The sequence below is a fragment of the Rhynchophorus ferrugineus genome, unplaced genomic scaffold (genome assembly GCF_030347505.1).
Source record: "Rhynchophorus ferrugineus isolate W39M unplaced genomic scaffold, kcgeb_rfMv2 rfM4, whole genome shotgun sequence".
Classification (NCBI taxonomy): Eukaryota; Metazoa; Arthropoda; class Insecta; order Coleoptera; family Curculionidae; genus Rhynchophorus; species Rhynchophorus ferrugineus.
Genome location: NW_027472583.1, coordinates 1,733,890 through 1,755,556, shown reverse-complemented (window position 1 = coordinate 1,755,556; position 21,667 = coordinate 1,733,890). Strand labels below are relative to the sequence as shown.

The 21,667-nt window shown below is 32.3% G+C and overlaps 1 protein-coding gene across 4 annotated transcripts in view; it reads right to left on the bottom strand.

Annotated features, from left to right (window-relative positions):
- The window catches only part of LOC143195929 (uncharacterized), a 351,357-nt gene that overhangs the window by 123,122 nt on the left and 206,568 nt on the right, over positions 1 to 21,667 (bottom strand). For all 4 annotated transcript variants that reach the window (XM_076403457.1, XM_076403456.1, XM_076403458.1 and 1 more), the window contains one exon: positions 16,426 to 16,455. In XM_076403457.1, the coding sequence (XP_076259572.1) occupies positions 16,426 to 16,455 (30 nt within the window). The remainder of the gene's footprint in view (positions 1 to 16,425; positions 16,456 to 21,667) is intronic.

The following is a 21,667-nucleotide window of genomic DNA, read 5'->3' as shown; positions in this document are numbered from 1 at the left end:
GAATGTATTTTAATTCAAACTATTTTTTCATTCCTCAAACAATATACGGATTCCATCTCGACAGCTCAAACAGGTCACGACTCATTTGTCGGAACAAGTACTAATCAGAAGGAGAAAGGTCTGGATAATACGGCGGGTGGGATAGCACTTCCCATTTTAATGTTTCCAAGTATGGTTTGACTTGTATAGTTGGGTTGGGCATTAGGGATTAATCTGTAAGGTGAGCAAATTGTTACCGAGTAACTATTGTTAATTGCTGGAGTCATATTTATTCGGAAGAAAATTATTTAGAGTATCGCATGAAATGGCATACTCAACATTTAAAAATATCTCGGCTGGAGTTCCACAAGGTAGCGTCTTAGGACCTCTCCTGTATATGCTCTACACTGCTGACATACCAACAACAAAAGAAACACTTCTTGGAACCCTTGCTGACGACAAAATTATTATGGCAAAAGATATATCTCAGTCAGATATAGTGGCAGTCAACAAAATCTACAAATGGACGAAAGATTGGAAAATTCAACTTAATAGCTCCAAATCTGTCCACGTTAATTTTGCATTGCGGTGAAATAATAAAAACTTAATTATATCTCTCAATGGATGCCAGATTCCTCAAGCAGAATCAGCGAGTCGGAAGATACTCTCAACTTGATCTAAAATCAAAGAGGTTGATACATAATAATAATACAATTATAAAACCAATTTGAACCTATGGGGTGCAAATATGGGGTTGCACTAAAAATTTAAATCAACTAGTTACACAACGCTGTCAAAACAAGGTTCTTCGATTGATTACCAATTCATATCGCTATGTAACGAACGATGACCTGGAAATCAAATGGATTTGCGAAGTTATCCAAGATTTCGCCTTGAAACACGAAATAAGATTACTAAATCATACTAACGTGGAAGCAATACAACTGCTGGATAGCGCGCAGGATGTCAGGAGATTGTACTAAGCGTATCCAATAAAGATGTTATAAAAAAAACTTGTATAGTTGTTCTTTTATATTAGAACACTATATTTGAATAAGAATCTCATTATCATAGCACAAACTGTATCCATTGGACATCTGGTCTGCCATTTTTCTTCTATACTATCTGTGTTCAAGGCCATTCCACCTCAAGTAGTAAGCTGAAGATTGCAGGATATGTACGCATGTATAATTATCTCGGCCTTGTATACAACTTAACGAATATTTGTTTGTCTACTGATGAAGAATCTTCGATGTTGCCCAGTGCTTTATACAAATTTTTCCACTTATTTTTGAATCATTATTTACCAAAATATACCTATTAGTCCACTAAATATAAAATCGTTCTCATAAAATCTCATCATCTTCCGATCATTAACCTCACAATTCTAAGAATTGTCTAATAAATGAGGCCCCACAAAGTTTATAATTTAGTCAATTCGCATTACACCTGTTACTTCCATGTATTCAACGCATTTTTTCATCTCTCATATTTATTTTTATTTTAGTATACAGTCTTTATAATTAACAATGGATATTTCAATCCTTTAAATAAAAAAACAAAACAAAAATAGTATGTTTTTCTGTTCACGACCCAATATGTAACAAGAGAGGGCCATATGGTTAAAATATTATTCGGTCTTCATGACAATTATAAAAAATAATATTACAGTGCTTCGAAAGTTCGGCAGTTACATCAAAATATATGGCAAATATTAAAAACATTTCAAGGTATTCAATAAGCTTAGGGTGGAGAAATTATTACTGGATTCCAGAAAATATTTTCATGAAACTGTTATTTTTGTAAACTTAAACTCTGGACTTGATCCTTTTTTGAAAAGCACTTATAAACACAAATAAGCGAAAAATAATAAATAAGATGGCAAATTTAACAGAACCAACTGTTACACAAGACGATCATTCTAATAAAGAAGATTCTGATGACGAAGTGTCTGTAAATGATGAGATTTCAAAAAAAACCACCTCTTATAGTGAAAAGCCTAAATCAAGAGCAAATTATAGACATGATAGTGCACCAGCTGGCTTCCATGAGGATGAATAGTTTGTAATATAGGACTGATGATTTCAGAAAACAAAAATCATGTAAAGTCAAACAAAGCAAAGATGTTCTTAAATTTTAATAATGATATATAAACATGTGTTTCCATGTTCACTTACTTTGGTTACTTATTCTTTTTATCATTATCTAGTTCCGTTTTGAGAGCAACTATAATAAGAATTACTTAACAAATAGGTTCATCTATGATAAATAAGAAGACAAGTTGAGGTTGGATGATAATCGTTCCATAGTTACTTGAATCATTCCATGATGTAGTTAATTGGACAAAATGATGTTGGCGAAAATATGCTGAAGCTGTAGAGTGAATTGAAGTTTCTATGATCGCACGTAGAGAAATTTAGGCAGAAGTTTACAGCTCAGGGTACATGGTCATCAAAGTGGAATCGTATTAGCTCAGTTTCTTTAACTGTCTTTAGGAAATTGAGAGCACCAAAACTCAGGAAAGATTCCTATACAAGCTATACTATGGGCATTTGAGTAAAAACAGTGAAATTCGAAAATTAATCAAAATAAATCTAGGGGACCAAGGAACAGACGATACTCACAAATAATTTTACCACTATTTTAATCAGCCCAGAGGAAAGAATGACCTGGTACATTTCTTTGATCGTTTCTTCTGGAGGAAAATAGCTCTTTCTTAATAAGTAAATAAGATTCCAATATATAGTAAAAATCTTATAACAAAATGGTATTAACCTTATACAAGCCATATAATTTTATAGGTCTATATAACACAACGAGAAACCAAAGAAGAATCTAACAAAAAACTTTAATTCTATAAATAGACCTGCTCCTTTCTTCATCTGCTGCAAATACTTTTTGCCGTCGCAAAAATAAAACAATGTACCGACGAGTTATGACCAGTTAGGCTGAAGCACATTGGCCAAGAAGGTCATCGATCGACGGTTATGTCGAAGAAATATGGCGGTCTCACCACCGACAAGTCGATGCCACCGTTTCTTGTAGATTTATTTTTAACATTCCGAAGGCTAAAAATAACAGCGAGAACTCTTGATTGCCTTTGGTGGATGGAAAATCGCTTCTCTTCTCTTTATTCGTGTTTTGTTTATTTGACGTACCAGAATACGATCATCTCGAAATGAGGTTTTTGATTGCCTATTCTGCTTAATTAGACCGTTTAACTGCTTTACATTTTTCGATTTTTATATTAAACGAGTTAAAAGAAGGTCAAAGTCGTAGAATTAAGTTTAATCATTTTTATGAGGCTTGTTGATGGTGGTAATATTTTAATAGTTTACAATTTTTTGGCTCTGGTTTCCAAATAAGTTTGTTATAAAAGGTGACAAGAGTCTTTGTTAATAACTCAAAATTTTACTATTATTAGATATTTTACTGTTAAATTAATAATATTATGTTGTTCTTTTGATAGATCAGCTAAAATGGCATAATAAACTGTGGTGGATTTAGCAGCAGGCTAAGTGAGCTACAAATACTACTAGTATTTATGGCTTGTAGAAATTGAAAAAAGTAATAAAAATTTTATTTGTTACTATAATTTACTCTCCAAATTCTGACAAATATTGTTCAAGCTCTCAAAAAGCTTAGCATAAGTGTTTAAAGTTTAAGATTAAAATGCTTCTACCAGACAAATATCCAAACATTTTAGATTGGTCAAATAACAGGTCAATTGAAAACTCCTCGGCCTGACACATAGATGGCGCTACTAGAATTAAACCCTATGTTTTTTAGTTAGCACTACAGCTGTCGGATCATTAGTTTGTGCATTTTGCATTTTGAGTGAAGCAACTTTTGTTATTGTGAAAAAAAATGGATAACAAGGAATTTCGCGTGTTGATAAAATATTGCTTTTTGAAGGGAAAAAATACAGTTAAAGCAAAAACTTTGCTTGATGCCGAGTTTCCGGACGCTGCCCCAGAAAAATCAACTATCAAGGATTGGTATGCAAAGTTTAGACGTGGTGAAATGAGCACCGAAGACGGTGAACACAGTGGACGTCCAAAAGAGGTTGTTACCGACGAAAACATTAAACAAATCCACAAAGTAATTTTGAATTACCGTAAATTGAAATTGAATGAAATAGCAGACACTCTAAAGATATCGACTGAACGTGTACATCATATCATTCACGAATATTTGGGTATGAGAAAGCTCTATGAAAGCTGGGCAGCGCGAGCTAACTTTTAATCAAAAACAACGACGAGTTGATGATTCGGAGCATCATTTCAATCCAACCGACAGTCATCCGAGTGGACTGCACATGATGAACCCGCTCCAAAGCGTGGGAAAACGCAACAGTCGGCTGGCAAGTTTATGGCATGTGTATTTTGGGATGCGCATGGAATAATTTTCATTGATTACCTTGAAAAAGAAAGGACCACCAACAGCGACTATTACATAGCGTTATTGGACGGTTTGAAGGACGAAATCGCCGACTTGGGCTTCGAATTATTTCCTCATCCTCCGTATTCTCCATATCTGACCCCAAGCGACTCTTTCCTGTTCTCAGACCTCAAAAGAATGTTTGTTGGGGAGAAATTTTCGTGGAATGAAGAGGTGATCGCCGAAAGTGAGGCCTATTTTGAAGCAAAGAACAAATCGTACTACCAAAATGGCATCGGTTCACACTTGAAGAGAATTATGTAGAATAAAAAAAAACTAATTTCGCCAAAAGAATGAGTTTTACTATGGTAGGCCGGGGATTTTTCAATTGACCTGTTATAACTGATCAAGACTCAAACAAGATACAAACAGGTGAGTCATAGGAAAGTATTGTGGGACCAATCCTTTATCTGCTGTACTCTCGGGACTTGCTTACATTCAATGATTATTTGCAGATGTCTCTGCAATCCTAGCCATTGGAGATAGCATCACTGAATCAACCGAAAAGTTACAGCTAGAAACCAGACTGTTGCTCCATGGTACATTCGTAAAGGCAACCTGCATAGGAACTTGAAACTACAGGAACTTTTTATTTCTCCAGATGGGTAAGGAAGAGGGGAAATATTACCATCACGACTAAAATCCATCTCTTTCGAAAGTTTATATGGACACTATAAAGTCTGACGCCTGCAAGTTTGAAGTAATGTCCAAATGTAATGTTTCTCACCTTTTCTCCTTCTTTATTTGTTTAAGATGTAACAATTCTTGAACAGTTGAGAAACAAATTCAGAGACACTAATTAGAATGGTTTTAATATGTCTGTAGAATGAAATGTGGATAAATTAATCGCATATTTTTGTGGCAAAACCGACCATTTAGATAGAAGACTCAGTGAACAGCTTTAAATATATATGAATCAAAATCATAGAGTGATTTAAAAAATAAAATACTAACATTCTCCGAGTCCAGAACATTGGGTGAAGAATGGTTTGTCCTTCTAGAAGACAGTCTAGATGATTATGATGATTGACACTGTTTATTATCTAATATTTATCTATTTTGTCAGGTTTGCAAAGCTAGCTCATAAAAATGCAGACAATATCGTTACATGAAAAGGTAAAAGTTAAAAAACACATTTGTTAGTAAATGATAAAAAATTAATGCTATTATTACATGTGTTTATTTTAACTCAGGTACGAAATATAACGCCATATTATTATTTTGATTTTTATGGTATGATACAAAGTTCGATATGTGGCATGTCAACAATCTCAACAGTAAAAAACATTTTAAAAAATCGATTTGAGGCCATTTATATGCAAACATCCTTTACATAACTAAATGTTTGGGGACCAAATTATGCCAAATTGTATAAATCAACAAGGATCGCAATAGAATTGTTTACTTTAATAAAAAATTAATTTAATAAAAAAATAAGTATGTCTGATAAATGTATAGGAAACATGTCGATAATAAGTTTTTGTATTTGGATAAAATATGGGAACGAGCAATAAGCCAGTGTCTGTCTAGATCGGCTTGATAGTGGATTTGTATACTATCATTGTGCTCTCATTATGGGTAAATTCCCAATGAGTAAATTGGCAATGACCAATCAGCAGGCTATTTAATTTTGTTTGTATATTTCTCCGTTCTAAACAGCTAGCAGAAAAAAGAAAGGATTAAAACTTATTTTTCGCCTCCACACAGGTCACCCTCAAGCTAGACTGGGCTATATATCTTACTAACTATAAAAGGAAAAAGTTATTTTTAATAATGTATTTATAATTTGTTGACCATTTATAATAGGATTTTTGGCGAGGTATATACCCCTGTAGTTCAAAATCCAGGCATTCATCCATCTCTTCTATCAAGAGATAGCCAGAATTCAAGCATTTACGTCACTAGCTGATGTGAGAATCGATGAGATTATCGATAGATGGCAGCGAGTTTCACATGCCTTAACAAATAACAGGCAAATTGGAAAGTCCCCGGCCTGACACATAGATGGCGCTACTAGAATTAAATCCGTATATTTTTTATTTAGCCCAAACCCTCAAAAGATGCGTGTATAAATTTGACAGCTGTCGTATTATTAGTTTGTGAATTATAGCAGTTTGAGTAAAGCAACTTTTGTTATTGTGAAAAAAATGGATACAAAGAAATTTCGCGTGTTGATAAAATATTGTATTTTGAAGGGAAAAAATACACTTGAAGCAAAAACTTGGCTTGACGCCGATTTTCAGACACTGCCCCAGGAAAAACCACTCAAGGATTGGTATGCTAAGTTTAGACCCTGTGAAATGAGCACGCCCAAAAGAGGTTGTTAGCGACGAAAACATAAAAAAAACCCAGAAAATGATTTTGAATTACCGTAAATTGAAATTGAATAAAACAGTAGACACTCTAAAGATATCAACTGATGTACATCATATCATTCACGAATATTTGGGTATGAGAAATCTTTGTGCTAAGTGGATGATTCGGACCGCGTAATAAACCCGAGATTTTGCATCACTCCATCATTTTACCCCAAAGTCCAATCAACCGGCTCCAAAGCGTGGGAAAACGCAACAGTCGGCTGGCAAGGTTATGGGGTCTGTATTTTGGGATGCGTATGGAATAATTTTTGTTGACTACCTTGAAACAAGAAGGACTATCAACAGCGACTATTACATAGCGTTATTGGACCGTTTGAAGGACGAAATCTCCGAAAAACGGCCGCATTTGAAGAAAAAGAAAATGCTGTTTCACCAAGACAATGCACCGTGTGAAAAATCCATAAATTGGGCTTCAAATTGATTCCTTCAATTGTTCCTATTTCGGCTATGATTCGGATGGCGACTATTTCCTGTTCTCAGATCTCAAAAGAATTCTCGCTGGGAAGAAATTTTCGTCGAATGAAGAGGTGATCGCCGAAACTGAGGCCTATTTTGAAGCAAAGGACATATCGTATTACAAAAATGGTATCGAAAAGTTGGAAATATCTCAGCAGTAACTATATTATGTTACTTTGAGACATATGATGTACCACAGCACCTATAGAGGACTTAGACCATCCATAAATAACCTCACGATTTGAATACTCTGATAGTACTTGAATGATGTGAAATATATTGAATTCCTGATTATCTTAAAATCAATCATTCTTCTATCGAATTATTCTATACGGCAGACAGCAGAAATTCTCGAACAAAACTCGTATTGAAAATTCGTAAACTAAAGCAAATAGCCGTTTAACTAGCGCAATTAAAAAACATTTGACTGACCCGTAGCGGATTATCAATTAACGAATCAAAATGACATCAGTCGAATAAATGAAAACATTATCTAAATTGATCTATTTTGCTCCCATTATGAAATACGACTTGCACAGTTAAGGTTATTATGCATTCCTACTATATTAATTAATGAATTCATATCAGCCAAACATATTTATTACATATTCAGAACAAATAGAATAGGCTGAAAGTATATTAGTTGTTTCAACTCACAACTACATAGTTATAACGTAAAAGGACTTCAATATTACAACATTTTATTGGTTTATACGTTATGTAATTTGAATTATATTAATTAAATCTTATTTTTGTTTTTATTATACCCAAAAATAGAGACTTTTTACCATCCAACTATGGTAAAAAGTCTCTATGAAAATGTAATCTCATTTTTGTGATTTGATTTTATTGACAAAGTGATTTTCACAATGCCTTTTGGAAGCCAGTGACCGGAACAAGGTCTGGAGTGTACGGTGGGTATGTCAAAACTTCTCAGCCAATTTTCTCTCATTTCTTGCCGAGTAGCTGAAGATATTTGTGGTTTAGAATTGATGTAATGGAAGACAGTACCTCTAACTCTAAATTCAGAAGCTAATTTTGATAACAATGCGTTGACTTTCTTCGCATATAACAAAAGCGATTGCTACAGTAAGGTATTATTATAAAATGTTAGTACACTGTGTTCTTAAAATCATCGTTTATAATCTGAAAATGAAGCTATAATAAATTAAGTTATGTTACAGTACAATGTTATAGAGTCATAATAAAGTGTAAATTTTTGGACACAATGATTTATAATATTTTATACATTATTTTGTATATCAACTATTTTATCTTTACAATTTGTCACTTCTTAAACTGATATCTCAGTTCTGTAATTTTATAGTTTTACGTTTTATTATGTTCTTAGAATTCAATAGTTGGTTAGTTTTACCCTAATTCATTTATTTTTGGTTATTTTGTAGATGTAAAACGATAATTTGAAATATAAAATAATATATTGGTTAATTGAAAAAAATATCACTTATCCGTGCATAATTAGTTGCTATTTCATTAGAAAATTCTAAAAGCAGTATGGATCAATGGAATCCAGTTATGGGGATGTTCCGTAAGAAGTAATATAAATAAAATTTTTTAAAAATCCTAAGAGGTATCCTGGATGCATCCAGATACTATTAAATTCAGATACTTATCGCATCTGGTCCTCACAGCTGATGTTTTTAAACTGACTAATATTAATGATTAATTTTTGAATGAACATACAAAAATCATTACTTGGTTTGAGACACAATAAAATGTGTACACAGTGGGTGAGGTATTCGCTATCAATGGAACATAAACACACTAGAAAGCGATTTAAAATTAATATGTGGATCATTTCATCACAACGATTGAATGTCTACCACAGTGATGCTCGACCAAAATAAATAGCCCGGAAACAGTAGGAATCCAGTTCTTCGGTTCTGAGGCGAGCTTGAGTTTAGAAATCGATTAAGAATGTATTAGAGTAAGTGTTTTTTAAAATTTTAGTGAAAAAAAATCACAATTTACAAGATAGTTTTTGAAATAACTAAAAAATAAATAGAGGTTATAGTTAAGGTCATAAATTACTACAATTAGATTGTATTTCCAAGAACTTATTGAACAATCTAGTATTAATATAGAACATATATATGTGTATTGTGGGTTGTATAATTATAATTTAAAAAGATTATTCTGATTTTATCGATTATACCCATCAAGACAGAATACTTTTATCAACAGCACCTTCACCAAACGTTTACACTCTTGTGTGAATCGTTTTATCGGTGTATATTTAACAATAAATAATTTAAAATATTAATATCAATTAATGACCAATTCAACTTTAAGCCTTGTTTGCGATCGGACTTCTGAAATCTGAAAACAATGTCAGTAGGTTAGCAGGACACTAAAAAAAATTAACCAAGGCGATGGCATTCGGTGTGACTAAAGTCTTTCGTAATAATTCGACAGCTGCATATATATATGTCATCGACAAATCGATAATGGCCCTTATCAAGGCAGGTATTAGTCACTAGGGTTTCACAGTCGGTCTAGGGAAAACTACTCAGTGGAAAATATGGAAGTTGCCTTCGGACTTTCATTGTTTAATATTGGCGAACAGATCGGCAACGTTGTATACCTTTCACCGACAAAACGGGTCGGTTGGCGTCAGCTCGACATGAAATCGTTAAAAAACTCTCGTAATTGTTAATGTGCTTCCATGTGTTGTATACAGTCGGCATATCTTAATTCTTTGGCGTCGATTTATTTACGGTACACTAAACTTATTCCAGACTATCTATCTGGTAAAGGGAACATATAAATAACTGTTGGTGAAATTTGGTGATATACGTAACACATCAACTGAAAAATCTATAGTCTAGTTAATAAAAGACATTTCTTTCATCAACATCATAAATTTTCATCAAATCATATTGATTTTTACTACTGCTTCTTTTGACCCAAATATATTTTTACAATGTGGAAGGTTAGTTATTTAAAATTCATGCAATTTCTACAAATCTGTAATTTTATGACCATGTATGGTTTCTTAGTGAAAAACGCTTTTTTCCTATTATATATAGCATTTCTGCTTAAAAATTATATTGGTTAGTCGTCAATCTCGACCAAAAATCACACTGATTTACCAGTTACATAAAGCCTATTGAGATTTATAGGTTAACTTCATCTTAACAAAGTCGAATTCTGATTGTAAACGTAGCGTATCAAAGCAAACAAGACAAAATCTACCCCTGTGACATTCACCCTTTGTAGAACATGTCCCTGAGTAAAATCGAATAAGCATGAACTTCTGCAATCAGTCAACGTTAAATATCTGGGAAGGCATTTCGATCGACGAACATGGAAAAAACATATAGTTACAAAACGCAAACTGTTTGGGTTTAAACTAAATCAAATGTATTGGCTGATAGGGCGTAAATCTAAATTATCATTTGGTAATAAGGCTTTGCTGTATAAGTCAATATTAATGCCCATTTGGACCAATGGCATTGAACTGTGGTGTACTATTAGCAAATCTAAAATAGATATCCTCCAGATGTTCCAGAATAAAGTGTTCCGAGTCATCGTCGATGCCTCCTATAACGTGTCCAATAAGCTGATTCAGCGCGATATCCCCATAGCACCCATAACGAATGTGATTCGGAGTGTTAATGCGAAGTACTCTGAAAGACTATTAGTGCATCCGAATGCCCTCGCCAAACAGTTAAATAAGAGCGATGACAGTGAAGTGCGTAGGCTTAAACGCAAACTGCCATACGAACTGATTAATAGACACATAGAGTGAGATTTAATCATATCTAGAATAAGCTAGAATAGTTTTTAGAATAAGATAGGATAGACTTTAAAATATAGAATAGTATCTAGAATAAGATTTAGATTATAAGTTGTACAGTAGATCACTTACTGCAGTGATCTACTACATGTCAGGATAGTTATATTATATAACTGAAATCATATAATAATACTTATTGGCCACGGGCAAAAATATAGAAGATTAATAAAAAAAAGGAGTTATGTGGTGCAAATATGGAGTTACACTAATCCGCTAGTAGTCCAGCGCTACCAGAACAAATTTCTTTGATTAGTTTTCAATGTTTATGGGTATATAACTAATTAAAAACTACAGGATGACCTCCAAATGAAATGAATCCACGAATTTAGCCAAGATTTCGCCGTAAACATGAATAAACTAAATCACGCCAACGTACCACGAAACAAACCACACTAAATTGTATCAAGTATGCGAGTGTTATTGATGCATTAATCCCACACTCGTTTTTTTTGTGAAATGATTCAAGTATACATAAATTGTTGTAATAAATAAATTTATAATTAAAATTGTACTAAGCATATGTAATAAAGAATGTTATATTGAAAAAATTGTTATACCACACGGGGCAAAAGCCCCGATACCATCTGATTACCTATAACTTTGCTCAAAGAAAAGATAAGTAAGTTTGCTTTTTATGAAAAATTTATTTGGTCTTTACATTTTTTTTTCGTTATGATTGAAAAATTATATCGGCTAAATGGTGACCGCGATTCGCTATACAACTTTCGACTCTTTTTAAGGCACTTTTCATGACATCCTGCAACACCTGAGGCTGAATTTCTTCGATTTCGTGACGAGTATTGTCTTTAAGATGTTGAATGAACTTTTGATTTTAAAAAACCTCATAAGAAAAAGTCTGGTGCTGTCAAATTCGGAGATCTGACTGGCTATGCTTAATCGCCATTTCGCGAAATTAGTCTTCGTGGAAAAACGTCATTCAATAATTGAATTGTTGAACGAGCTATGTGTGCTGTAGCTCCATCTTGCTGAAACCGCATGTCCTCTAGTCCTTGCTCATCCATTTCATGCGCAAGAAAATTTCGAATCATGTCTTGGTACCGTTCAGCAGTAATAGTAGCTGCAACACCTTGGTCATTTCCAAAAAAATAGGGACCAATGATGTTTCCAGCATGAATACCACTCCATTCGTGTTCGATGATTAAAATTCGGATGGATAAAACGTAACTGAGCTAAACGTCACATAACCAAGATGGTAGCGAGACTTTTGCCGCACCTGTTATAAGTTATTATAGTGATATTACTTTCTAACCCAGTTATTGTTCTTTTTCTTTTTCAACAGCTGTATATTTTAACTATTCATTATTTATCAATTATTTTCTATCAAAGAAACCACATCAAATGAAACAAAATAGAAAGTATGAATAATGAACGCGAATCTGTTGTCTTAAATTTCTTTATTATATAATTTGTTCTAAAAAAAATCAGTTATGGCCTCTAATTTATTTTTCCACTTTTCAACAAATATATCATTTTACAAATACACATACCATTTTAACATGAATTTCTCGAATATCTAAATTAATTTTTTTTAAATAATTAAAAACCATATGATATTAACCGTTTAATTTATTCGATTGTTAAAAAATCCTTTTTCCCTGCTCAGGTATACACCATGGTAATCTGTTTCAGAACATAAAGCCACTATGTCCATCTTTTATACTGTATGTTCATTGTTTTTTTTTATCTGTTGCTAAGACTGGAGATGTCGCATCTCTTGTGCTTCACGTGCTATCCTTCTATCCCACTCAGCGTCAATACCATACCAGATCCATAGAGATCCAGTTACATATACCTGTTGCTGATACTGTTTGGAATATTTAATTAGTTCCTTAAAGCCTTCCTCTGTAAACTTTCCAATATTTCAATAATGCTGTTACTAGCTGAGTCCCATAATTGAATGCCCCGTATATCTAGATTGAGTTGATGGGGTGACCTGTTAAAAAATCTTTAACGCGTCAAGTTTAAAACATTTGTAAACAAAGGAAGAACTGACAAATCATGTTGAGCTAGTTATTCAAGCACTTAATCACTAACGTAACTATATTAACTCAGAAAAAAAATTATAAAACTATTTCAATCGTTACAGTGTTTACTATAAGTAATAAAATGTTTTTAACGCAAAAAATCATATAACTTTTAGCAAGCGGATATTTTATATAACCCCATAAAGTTAACGTTTATAATTTAATCATTATTTGGATTATACAGTTTAAAAAATCATTGGAATTTCCCGCAATATTATATTTATAAAAAAACGACTCATCACTAGCAGATTGCATGTTATAACTTAAACAGAAATTTTTAACATAACTTTCGCATTTCTAAGTTAATTTTATTGAAATTAGGTGCATGTATATGTAGAGTGTAAAGTAAATATTTTCTTACTGGATATTAAATATAATTTGAGCATATTAGTATGTTAATTTTGGCGAAAATAAAGGAAAAATAAACTTCATTCACCATGTATATATGTACCCACGCATCAACCCATACTGAGCTAGATTATGGGCCAGCAAATACTAATCAGAGGAGATAATGTTTGATGAATATGGCTGATAGGGCTAAACGTTCCATTGTAACATTTCTAAATGAACTTTTTTACTTATAAAATGTATTCATATAAGAATACTTACTTTAGTTTTTAACTAATTTCCTTTTATTTTAAAGACCTTATACGATATCCCAATAGTTAATTATATAATTATCAATATGAATAATAAATATGTATAATACTATACGTTTCGTCCTCGTCGCTTGCATAAATAAACAGAACTTAAATAAACAGAAAGTATTTGGATTCATCGATTTATAATCAAATTATATTTATAACTTCCTAATAGCACAGTGTTACCAAAATGTTTGTAACAATGAAATCCAACTATGAAAATAATGAGATGTGAAAAGGTAATTAAATTTTTGTTCATCACTCCAAGTGATTTTTAAAGCCACTGACCGGAAAAATTATAATCTAGCAGAACAAGGTCTGGAATATACGGTGGGTGTGTTAAAACTTATTAGTCAATTTCTATCATTTATTGCCGAGTAGCTGAAGATATATGTGGTCTAGCATAGATGTAATGGAAGACAACGCCTCTAACTCTAACTTCAGAGGCTAACTAGAGGGAATGGGAGGGAACTAGGAAGGTCCACTAGCTTTAACATGTTGTGGGAATATTTTGATGAAAGATATTTTTACAAATACGTTGACTTTCTTCAGATATAATAAAATGTAAAGAAAGAGAAATTTATAGAATCATAATGTGTTTAATGTGTTTTTATACACAATGGTTTATAACAGTTTATATATTATTTATCATATCAACTATATTATCTTTAAAATTTTTTACTTTTTAAACTGATATCTCGGTTCTGTAATTGTATTGTTTTACGTTTTATTATATTCTTAGAATTCAACAGTTTGTTAACTTAATTTTATTTAATTCATTACTCACTATCACTATTAACGAAAATTGAAATTCAAATATAAAATAACTAGCGACCCGCCCCGGCTTCGCACGGGTTCAATGCTGATACTGAATTAAATACACTACAGAAAAAATATGAACGTTGTATATAAAAACATAGCGGCCCGCTCCGACTTTGCACGGGCATAAAATATATATGCCTATGTCACTCAATGAAAACGTGATTAAAATCGATCCAGTATTTTTGGTTCATTCATTACTGCCCTTGGCCTGCACGCATTAAATTTGGAGTAAAACAATTCCTCTTCCCCTATACTTACTATGAAGATTTCCTGCTATCTTTGGAATATCTAAATTCATACAATTTTTATTACATTACACATTTTTAAACGCAAATTTTAAATTTGTAATATCTCCGAAAATATTTGTTTAATTTACATGCTGTAAGGAACCATATTGATCTATATTAATTGCACACTGTATTTAAGGTACTTAATTCGATAAGGATTAATGCCGTATTGCTTAAAATAGCTTCGTAAATAAGCCATTTTCTCACGTAAAAAGTAAACAATAAAAATGGTTAATGTGGGTTATCCCTAAAAGATAAACATATACCATCGCGGACTTTTTTGTAGACCTTTTTATGGTGTACAATACTGTAGTACATTAATTTGACCTAACTCGTAGGGTTAGGCAGCGTTTTTGCTAATTGCTAAATAAGCCTAAAAAAATAGGTTAATTTACGACATCACGTTAGAAACCTCTAAAATTAGCAATGTTGCCTTAGTATATTATGCATGTATTATACAGATAAACCTTCCTCTTGAATCACTCTATCTATTGAAAAAAACCGCATCAAAATCCGTTGCGTAGTTTTAAAGATTTAAGCGCACATAGGGATATAGGGACAGAAAAGGCGACTTTGTTTTATACTATGTAGTGATGTATTGATTAAATGATGAAAGAACATAATAAGTTGCTATTATATAAATCAATCCATTTATAAGACCTATGGAATCCAGTTCCGAGGATGTTCCATGAAAAGTAATATAAATAATATTTAAAAAAATCAGAACAAAGTCCTAAGAAGTATCCTAAATGTATCTAGATACTACAGGAATGACTATTTGCACCGATGCCTTCAGATACTGACTGTTGCTCAAAAAATCTTCACTCTCATGTTAATAAATGTCCAAGTATTGCAACTCTAGATTAACATTCTTCATTAACAGTCATTCAACTTCTAATAATTAACATAACTTCCTAATAGCACAGGGTTACGTAAATTTGAAATCGTATTTAATATCAGCTTTTATCAGTCACAAATCTGTCACAACATAACCTTAATTATAAATAACAAAAATAAGAAAATGGCATAGAAAATATAGCTTTTTAATGTTATAATTTTTAGTTTGATAAAATATTAAATACGAATATTATATGCTAATTTTTGTATGCATGTCCTTTTTTTTTGTAAGAATTTTTTGCATATTCTAAGCGAAAATTTTAGTTTGTCTGTCATATTAGCTACGATAAGTTCATTACGAGCATTTCATATTACCCAAATACTTGTTCCACAAGTCCACTAGTGCTTTGAAGTTTAAATAAAGAAAATTGTATGCAATAACTTTGTAAATCCCTTTTGCTGACCAATGATCATAGAGAACTTTTAATACATCCATACAGCCGCAATTATCGGCTTTGTTTTTATATATAAAAATACTAAAATGTTATAAATTAGTAAAAAAACAAGAAGTTTTATTATTTTCCTAGAAATAAGCACACCATATAACACAAAAACGAGTTAAAATTATATAAAAATTGTGCGCCGTATGTAATTGTAAGAACGTATTTTTCAAAATAATAATGAAAATAATAAAACATAAATGAAAGAAAAAAAACTTACCAAGGTGAGAGAGATCCGAAACGTCAGAATCTGAAATAAACAAAAATGAATAAATAAAAAATTGAACAAAAGACAAGGATAAATCAAAAAAATAAAAAAGAAATTAATTAATGGGCTTGCTAAATAAGTTAACAAAAATGGCGATAACCAAAATATAAAACTCCGAGTAATACTCCCAAATCGACAACAGTTTTGATCCAAAGATCGTCAGACCAAAAATAATATTGTTGTTCAATATCAATTATTTTTGCTGTACCAACAAAGAATATAATTTCAGTGTTATATGGCCTTAGAGCTTTATTTCTCGATAATTTTATCTCGCCTTCTCACACAGCTATTGGCTCTTGAACAACGACTACTTTATAAAAAAATCAACTTATATTAATTCGCACTTATCAGAGAGATATTTTAAAATTAAGCAATATCTGTTCTATCTACCAGTGATATCTCAAATGGTGAATATGAATCAGTTATTGCCGCAGGAAATGATTTTGAAAGAGCTGCTAAGAAACTCCAAACCTTCATTGATGTAATTAACACTTGGCGTATCAAGTTATACGACAGTAAGTTTCTACACATACATTTTACCAATAAATAGAAGCAGCATTTAGCTATTAGAATAAATGATACCCAGATCCCTTTCGCTGACTGACCTAAGTATCTGGAAATGACCGTAGAAACCAGATAGTGCTAGAAAGTTCATGCCAACAAAAAACTAAAAGGGTTTAACATCAAACTGAAGAAAAAGTATTGGCTATTTAGAAAAAATTTCAAGCTGTCTACGCAAAACAAACTGCTCCAATATAAGCAAACCTTGAAACCCGTTTGGGCTCATGAGATGCCACTCTGGGGCTCGTCCAACTAGTCCGTCGTTTCCAGAATAAAGCACTAAGGGATATCGTTTATGCACCCTGTTACTGCCGTACCAGAAACATCTATTGGAGCTTTCAAAGGGATGCTGTTTGCAAACCAAAGTTAATCAAAATTTTCAACGCCGAAGCTACTTAGCTCTTAAACAACGCATACTTAGTAAGAAGACTTGAGAAAATGAAGCCTCATGTGCTAGTGCTACTTGTAGTTTTTAGTGTAGTTACTAGACTATAATGGGAATTAGTGAATAAAAATCTAGTACCGATCTTGAGCCATGTCGATTTTTACATCTTATAATAACGGCTTACAAAATACCCAGAAAATATTATCTCAGATGTTGAAGACGCGTGTTTTATAAGAACTGTTTTATTTTGTTTTACCTCCATTCACCGAGCTATATAACTCCTTATAGCTTAGTTTAAGTATCACGTACCAGTTTAAATGAGAACAAAAATGATCATTGATCTGTAAAAAAGATCAGATTATAATGGGATTAAAGGATCTGTAATGGTTGCTTAAAATTAATGATTTTAAAAAATTCTAATATAATTTGGATGGACCAGATAATTCCGGAAATTCCATGAAATGACAACAAGATGGTAACAATGGTAACAAGACGAATGAACTTAATTTTATTATTATTGTATATTCGCCAGTTCTGCAAGGCAGTGTGCTCTGGATACTGGATATGGAAACATCGTATTTGTATTAAAGCAAAAGAAACAAAATCTACCCATGTAACATTCACTCTATACAGAAAAATATACCAGTGAATATCAATTATTGTCAATGGTCCTAAGATGAGACTAGACTAAGATCTAGACCCATGCCTAACCTGGGAAAAGCACATACTTGTTAATGTATTGGCTTATCGGGCGAATATCCAAATTATCATTAGATAATAAGGTACTGCTATATAAATTACCACTTAACATTATTTGGTTATATGGAATACAGCTATAGGGTACTACTAGCAAATCAAATATAATAGACATCATACAACGGTTCCAAAACAATGTGCTACTTGCCATTGTCGATGCTCCGTACTATATCTCTAATGAAGTAATACAACGCGACATACCTCTAGAACCCATAATGAGTGTAATTCATAATGTTTGGGTTAAGTACTTTAAAAGAGCACCCAAAGTACTCGATAATTAGCTAAAGGTTCAACGTGATAGTGAAGTGCGTAGACTAAAACGCTTAACACCATCTGATCTGAAAACATTTAAAAAATCCACAAAATGAATTGAAATTGAATGAAATAGCAGACACTCTAAAGATATTAACTGAACACTTATACATCATATCATTCACGAATATTTGGGTATGAGAAAGCTCTGTGCAAAATGGGTGCATATTTTAACTAGGATAATATTTTACAGGGCAGATTGTTGAACTACTAAGAGTGATAATAATTCTAAAAAAATTGTACACCACTTGGTATTGCAGATATATGTCTGGCTTGATAAAACATTAAACAAAACTTTTCCTTTATTTTTCATTCATTTCATCGGTAATAACAATTTAAGACAAAATTAATGTTTGGTCGTAAAATATATGGCTATTTTCATAAAGTTAAAAAAAATTAGGATCATCAAATAAACTGGAAAAAAACTCAAACGACATCAAATCCAAACTGTACCCAAACACAAAGCAATACAGTCTGTCGTTAATTTCGTCTCGGCTCGATTAGTAAGTAGTAATTTAAAAATACTCTGGGGTTCGCATTGTGTTGGCAAAACGAGCTGCGACATTTTCAAAAACAAACGACAGCTATGACGACAATACCACATGACGTCGCCGAGTGTTCAAGGAGACTGAAAATTGCATTGAAAAGCGGTGTGACATGGATATGAGGCCGAGCGGGTGGTCTGGCGAGGTGGGGGCGGGGAAGTGTTTCAAGTGATCCTTCTGCCAAGTGTTATATTTAGTGGACGACGCGAGGTTTTAATTAACGTTATGTAAAAATGGTCTCTCGGATACAAAAACAATTTCCGTAATAAAATACAATCATGCGACTGTGTTTTATTGTGAACATTGCTGAGACGTAATTACATTTATTTATCGAATTTTGTTTAATTTTAAGTTTACGAGAATTGTAATATTTTTCCTTTCTATAGTTTAGAGGTCTAATTTATTAGATCACTAAACCCGCCGATCACAAGTGACCCGCCCCGGCTTCGCACGGGTGCAATGCTGATACTAAATTAAATACACTACAGAAAAAATATGAACGTTGTATATAAAAACATAGCGGCCCGCTCCGACTTTGCACGGGCATAAAATATATATGCCTATGTCACTCAATGAAAACATGATTAAAATCGATCCAGTATTTTTGGTTCATTCATTACTGCCCTTGGCCTGCACGCATTAAATTTGGAGTAAAACAATTCCTCTTCCCCTATACCTACTATGAAGATTTCCTGCTATCTTTAGAATATCTAAATTCATACAATTTTTATTACATTACACATTTTTAAACGCAAATTTTAAATTTGTAATATCTCCGAAAATATTTGTTTAATTTACATGCTGTAAGGAACCATATTGATCTATATTAATTGCACACTGTATTTAAGGTACTTAATTTGATAAGGATTAATGCCGTATTGCTTAAAATAGCTTCGTAAATAAGCCATTTTCTCACGTAAAAAGTAAACAATAAAAATGGTTAATGTGGGTTATCCCTAAAAGATAAACATATACCATCGCGGACTTTTTTGTAGACCTTTTTATGGTGTACAATACTGTAGTACATTAATTTGATCTACCTCGTAGGGTTAGGCAGCGTTTTTGCTAATTGCTAAATAAGCCTAAAAAAATAGGTAAATTTACGACATCACGTAGATACCTCTACAATTAGCAATGTTGCCTTAGTATATTATGCATGTATTATACATATAAACCTTCCTCTTGAATCACTCTATCTATTGAAAAAAACCGCATCAAAATCCGTTGCGTAGTTTTAAAGATTTAAGCGCACATAGGGATATAGGGACTGAAAAGGCGACTTTGTTTTATACTATGTAGTGATTTAACTATTTTCTGTAACATTTGTGAAATGGAAAAAGAGTTATTGACTTGAGACAATATAAAATATCACATTTTATCGAATGTCTGGTGAAACTAGACCAAGATAAAATAGGCACCGAGCAAACAGAAAACACGTGTCTAGCAAAAAGGATGTCCATCGGCTCCTTGTCGAGTATTATGAATAATGGGGGTTCGAAAATTAGAAATTAGACTTGGTAGAAGACCTCTTATGGTGGCTATAATCATAAACATCAAGAAGGCCCGAGATCGTCGAATTTTCAAGCATTCCTTAACAGTCCGTAAGGCACGTGTTTCTTCGGCAGGAGAAGTTCCTAGCTGTCTTTCCCTTCAAGGAAGGGTTTCTTGAACCAGCCTTCTCAATCACCACCAAGAACTCGACGATGTTTTCAAATTCTTTATATTTTTTGAGCATAACAATTGCCACATTAGATAGTGTTCTTAGAATATATATATATATATATATATATATATATATATATATATATATATATATATATATCATTTAATGATTACAAATCTAACTTGCCACTGTTCAAATTTTAGCTAGAAAGTAGAAGAAATGTAAATGTGAAGACGAACCTGTTCGAACACTTTAGTGAAAGTTAACCAAAACGCCTATAAATTTACTGCTTTCAAAAATCTTTCTATTCTAAAGTGGTCAAATTTATTTTTGTACAGCACCTTTTCTTGCAAAAACCTACATGATACATATATTTAAAAATATCACTTACTATACTATCAATGAATAAAAGGCTTATTTTAACAGGTGACACTGCTTATTGCCTCGCTATCACCAAGATATTTATAACTATTAAATTTTTAAAATAGTCTGGCTGATAATATGAGTAAATATTACATCATCATTCATAACATGTCTTCTATACTTTTTTACAACTAGAATTCAACTGCTAAATATAGAAATTGTATGTATAAATGAGTCCAAAGTAAAGTAAATTAATTATATACAACAAAATGAATAGGAAATTTCATACAATACATATAATACATAATAATTTGTCATGTATAATTAGATTTAGAAAATTGCTTTTTTTAAATATTGCTATGCACATTTTACAGCCATTTTCTAAAACATCAGGATCATCAAATAAACTTGAAAAAAAATCAGGCGACATTAAATCCTAACTGTACTTAAAGTTATGTTAATACAAACTGTTAGTAATTAATTAGGTCAAACTCCATCAGTTAGCAACAATATTTTATAGCTGCAGGCTTTTTAGATTTCAATCAGATGGAAGGAACAGTAAAAGTTATAGCAAGTTTTTTCAAATTTGGTAGGCTATATACAGAACTC